Here is a 5,213-nt window from a genome sequence, read left to right as displayed (position 1 = left end):
CCCCCCCCCCCCCCCGCACTCGCCTCGGTCGTTGCACATGCGTGTCAGGGTGGGGGTGTGTATTCTACCTACTTCGGGCCGGGTGTGGGGGCGCGGCCCTCCTCGGCTTGCTGGCTTCCAGCACGCCCGGTGCCGAGGCCACAATTGCTCGGGCACGGCAACGATCAGCATCGCTGGCTGGGTCGCCTTCTCTCGGGGGCTGCACCGCCGCCGATCTCGCTCGGGGTACGCCTCCTCTTGCGCCCGCGGCCGGCAGCCACGGGCCCGCGGCCTCGGGGCCCCGTGCTGCCGCCCCCCCTCACCAGAGTTTCCGCGGGACCGGCGGCGGGGACTTGTTGTTGGCCGCGTTGGCAGCAAAGAAGAGCATGCGTTCCCTTTTTTTTTTGTTCCCCCCGGCCGGACGGAGAACAACACCAGGACAAGGCGCGGCCAGATCGCGGAGCGTCGGCGGCACAGGGCGCACGCACAGCGGCCAGGTCACAGGGCGGGCATGGTCAGTCTCAGATCGATCAAAACAGCGGGGCGGGACCGACTTCGCCTTGGCCGTCCGATCGACGCCGGACCGGGGCTGCTGAGGAGCGCCCTCCTCCGGGCCGGCCCCACGGCGCGGGGCAGCCCCCGGTCCTCGGGCTCGCCGGGCGTGTGGAAGGCATGAAAAGCGGAAACCTGCGCGGGCGGGAGCGACAAAGAGGGGCGGGGACGCGGGGGGCGACACGCACTGGAAGGACGACTTGTCCGGGTTGTAGTTGGTGACGACAGCCTCGCGCACGCTCTCCGACGCCTCGACCATGCCATGCATCTCGCGGATCTTGCGGGACGTTTGGTCGACCGGCGGGCCGGCAGCCGGGCGCTCGGGATCCTCGGCGGCAGTCGCAGCGGCGGCCGAGCGCTCCGCGCGCGCCCGCTCGAATGTCTCCACCTCGAGACGCTGCTGCTGCAGACGCATGTGCAGGCGCCGAATGTCGGCGCCCAGTTCGCCGGCGAGGGAATTGGCACGCGGCGTCGAGCCGGCCCCGGGCCCGGCCCCGGGCCCGGTGGCCTCCCCACCTCGGGCCAGGCCCTCCTCCTTCTCGCGACGGCGGTTGGCCGCGGCGATGGCCGAGGCGGTGGCCCGGCGCCGGCGCCGGCGCGCCTGCGACTGGCTGTCCTCGTCCGGATCGTCGTCCTCATCGCGGGCCGGGCCGCGCATGATGTTCATCTGGAATTGCAGGAGCTCGGCCTCGGCCCGGCGCCGGCGCTCACGCTCGTCGCGCACATCGCGCTCGGCCTCCATGAGCTCGGCGCGGATGGCCTCCGTCCGGTTGGCGATGTTGCTGGTGGTGTCTTCGGCCGGCGCGTCGGAATCGTCGTCCTCCTGGCCGGGGCGCCGCTCGCCCGGGGCCGGCATGCGAGCCGCGCGCAGGGCATTCAGCCGCTCGGCCAGCATGTCGGCGATGGTCGAGCACGTCTCGGCATCCTCATTGAGAAGCATGCGCTCGAGGCGGATTTCGTCGTCGACATCCTGCAGCTGCGAGCGGAGCTCTGGGGGGTGTTGTTTTGGTCCAGTTCCCACAAGCGGGTGGGGATTTGTGTTTGTTTGTTTGTTTGTTTGTTCGTTTTCCCCGCCCCCACGGCCAGGTGGATTGCAAGTGTGTCAGTTGCTGGGCGTTGCGCGTGTGAAGAGCACCATGACCAGGGTCGTTGCGAGGCACAGCCGCCATCCCCCCCCCCCCCTCGCTCCCCTTCTGGCAGGAACCGACTCGCGCGCGGGCGTACCCTCCACCTCGATGAGGCTCTGCTCTTGGAGGAGCTCATGGCGCAGCTTCTCCGCGCGCATGAGCTCCACCTCGATCTCCTCGGGGGTCAGCCCCTCGAGGTTGATGTCCTCCAGGAGCCCACGCGACCCATGCTTCAGCCCCTCGAGGCCTATCCGCCGGCGGCTCTCGGCCTCCAGCGCCTCCAGGCGTTCGATTTCGACCGACAAATTCTTGTGCATCGCCTCCAGCTCGGTCACCCGGCGACTGGCCTCGGCCGCGCGCGCGGCGTCATCCATCTTGGCGCGGTCTTGCAGGAGCTGACGAGGCGCACGTGCCAGATGGACGGGCAGTTGGGAGGATGCACCCCCTTGTCAGCTGTCCGCCAGTGCGTGTGTGTGTGTGGAGCGAGCGAGCGGCGGGCGCAGGGGAAGGGGCATCTTGCGCGGGCGAGCCCAAGCGGGAGGGAGGCCGCGCTGCCGGCCGGGCCCAAGGGCGCGCACCTGCATCCGGCGGGTCTGTTCGGTGATGAAGTTGGCCAGCACGGCCACCTGGAAGCGGACCCGCTCGTCCCAAGGCGGGTCCAGGTACGTGGTTTGCATGGTGTGGTCCAGGTAGTACACGCCGATGTCCTTGTCCACGCACTCGTCCCACCCATAGGGCAGCTCTTCGGCCGGGAAGGAAGGCCACCGAGGGCGGTGCGTGTGTCGTCAGCATCCGATCGATCGATCGCCACAGGGGACCCCAGGGCCCGAGCCGAGGGGGGCCTCCGCCGGCGGCTCATTCACCCGGGGCAGGGGGGGGAGAGGGTGGGGTATATGCGCACCGCCATACTTGGTTTCGAGGATGTTCATCGTCCGGGTCTTCTCGGTACGCGGGTCGATCCAGGTGGTTTGCTGGTTCAGATGGCTGGCCGGGCGGGGGCGAGGGCGAGAGCAGCGTCACCGTTGTCCAGTCAGAGGCACAGAGAGAGAGGGAGAGAGGGCGCGAAAGAAAGAAAAGGTGCCAGGGCGGCGGGACTTTGAGCTGGGACGCGCGACCCGGCACAAGCCCCATCGACGGCGTCTGCCCCGGGAGCGGCCGACACGCACTCGATGTAGAGGGTCTTCGGGCCGCTGAAGGAGGGGTGCGGGTCTGCGGGATCGCTGCCACGCGACTGGAGCATCTCCCACCCGGTGGGCAGCTGGCCCAGCTGGGACTTTTCCCAGATGTAGAACTCCTTCGACACGCGCGGCAGGAAGAAATCCGCCGGCAGCCCGCCCGGGGTGGTGGGCTGCGCGATCGGGCTCGTGGCTTGGGCCTGTGACTGCCGGGCGGCGGCATGGTGGGCCGACGGGGCCGTGGCACTGCCCGGGCCGGCGCGCTGCGACCGCTCGGCCGCATGCCGGCGCATGCCATCCTGCTCGTCGGCGAAGGTCGGCGACAGGGCGCGCTCCGGGCGGCCGCGGGATGTGGTGCCGCGCGTGCGCACCGACGACCCGCTGCCAACCACCCGGGCAGCCGACACCCCGCTCTCGGCGTCGAGAGCGCTGGGGTCCGTCCGGCGGCTTCGCCGCGGCCGAGCGGGGTCATTGGGGTCGGTGCGCCGGGGGCGATCGGGGTCGGCGGGGTCCGAGCGCCGGGTCCGGCGTGGCTTGTCCGGATCGCCGGGGTCCCGGCGCCTGGAGGAAGACGAGCGCGACCGCGACCGCGGCGGGTCCCCCCCAAGGTCCGGCCTGGACTCGGGCTCGAGGCTGTGGATGCTGGCCAGGTCGGCATCCGGGTGGTGGGCCGTCGGTGCCGGGTCGGTCGCCGGGGGGGACCCGCCGCGGTCGCCGGGCGAGCCGGCCTCCAGCATATCGGGCGTGTGTGCGCCGCTGTCCGCCGCGGCGGCGGCCGGCATGTCTCCGGCGTCGGTCGGCGGTCGGTCGGCCTCCTCCAGGGCCGCCTGCGAGGCGGACACCGACACGACCGAGGCCGACTGGACCATCCCCATGGAGGTGCGGCGCTTGGAGGAGCCCTTGCGCTTTTCGACCGGGCGCGCTTCCAGCTGGCCACTTGCGGCCGGCGGGCGTCCGGTGACGGTCATGGCGACAGGGCAAGGAAAGGACAGGCAGAGGGGGCAAGGGAGTGGCAGAGGAGGGAGGATCGGATCAGGGCGAGGGCGGGCGGGGGGGGGGGGAGAGGGGCGAGGCGGCCAAACAGATCGATCTCGTCTTTGCAGCCAGCTGGGAGCCGCGGTGCCGTGGCGGGGCGCTTTGTCCCTTTGTCCTTCCGGCGGTCCGCCCCTCCGCGCGGGCCTCCCTCGGCTGTGGCGCCCCTCCACTGCGTCGCCCGCATCTCCCGGCACGGAGCGCTCCAGACGCGCCCCGGCCAATTAGTCCGGCGACACCATGCGCACGAAAACTAACACCCAGGGGGGGGGGGGGGGGGGGGGGGGGAGGGGGGGCCACAGGGACCGGTCATTTTGCTTAACCCCTCCCCTTGCAAGCGGGGTGTTTGTGGGGGGGCAGCATGCAGGGCGATGCGCCGCCGCCTTTCAGGCAGTCTCTCCAGCTTCGGAATCCCCGAGGCCGGGTGGGTTAATTACCCTCCGGGGATTTCTGTCTCCCCGCGGCCGACGCGGCCTCATGTTTCCCCCCCCCCTCGCTCTGGGGGAAGATGCACCCGCCGGGAGCATGAGGGCTTTGAGGACCTCGACCAGATGCTGCCCCACACTTCCCCCCCCCCGTGCTCCGAGTTGGAAAATGTGCTTCCCTCTCTCTCCCTCCCCGCCCTGCCTCTCCCCATGCCGGGGGGACGCTGTCACAGCTGGCGGGGGTGCGAGAGAGCACCGGCGAGCCGCCGGGCGAGGCTCTTTTCCCCGCGCCTCGCCAAGGGGCTTCCACCTTGGTGTCACCGCGCGAGGGCAAAACCCCATCGAGAATAGGGGCCTCCTTCGCCCTCGGGGCCTGCGACCGGCGAGATCGCCCCCGCCAGATCGTGACCCACCGGCTGAAAGTGCACGGGCGAGTCGCGCCCCCATGGCGCCCCCGGGGCCAGTCGGACGGCGCCGGCAAGCGGGGGGCGGGGATTGTGGGTGCAGCAAGGCCACCTGGCCGGTTCCCTTGTGAACATGTGACCCGATCAGGGGATAGGCATGCACGGGTCGCGACGACACGAAGCGACACCCCCCGCCCGCCCCCCTGGCCGCGGTGGGTCTCTTTCTGTTCCGCCGTTCCCCCCGGGCGGTCCTCTGTGCGGTGCACGCCACTCGGGCTTTGGGATGTGAGCCCATGATTCCACCACCCCCCTCCCTCCCCTTCCTTTCCGAACGGCCCGGCTGTCCCCCCCTCTTTCTCTCCCTCTCGAAGCGGCAGACGGTCTGACAAGCGGCAGACGGTCTGACAAGCGCCAGCCGACACGCCCGGGGCGTGTCTCTGTCATCTGTCGAACCGGGGCCTGAGCCCTGGGCGCTGGCCAGCCCCGATTACACGCTGGCCAGGATAGAGGGGCCGCCCA

The 5,213-nt window shown here is 71.0% G+C and overlaps 1 protein-coding gene across 1 annotated transcript; it reads right to left on the bottom strand.

Moving 5' to 3' along the window:
• Positions 1-184: 184 nt before the first annotated feature.
• H696_02608 (hypothetical protein) lies at positions 185-3,801 on the bottom strand (the record flags this gene model as incomplete). Its single annotated transcript, XM_009496519.1, has 6 exons — positions 185-374; positions 720-1,521; positions 1,756-2,053; positions 2,237-2,400; positions 2,560-2,642; positions 2,825-3,801. 6 exons carry the CDS (start codon positions 3,799-3,801, stop codon positions 299-301), a joined length of 2,400 nt encoding a protein of 799 aa, XP_009494794.1. The 3' UTR covers positions 185-298.
• Between the last annotated feature and the right edge of the window lie 1,412 nt (positions 3,802-5,213).

This window comes from Fonticula alba, assembly GCF_000388065.1.
Source record: "Fonticula alba strain ATCC 38817 unplaced genomic scaffold supercont2.4, whole genome shotgun sequence".
Lineage (NCBI taxonomy): Eukaryota > Rotosphaerida > Fonticulaceae > Fonticula > Fonticula alba.
This window is presented reverse-complemented; position numbering and strand designations above follow the sequence as displayed.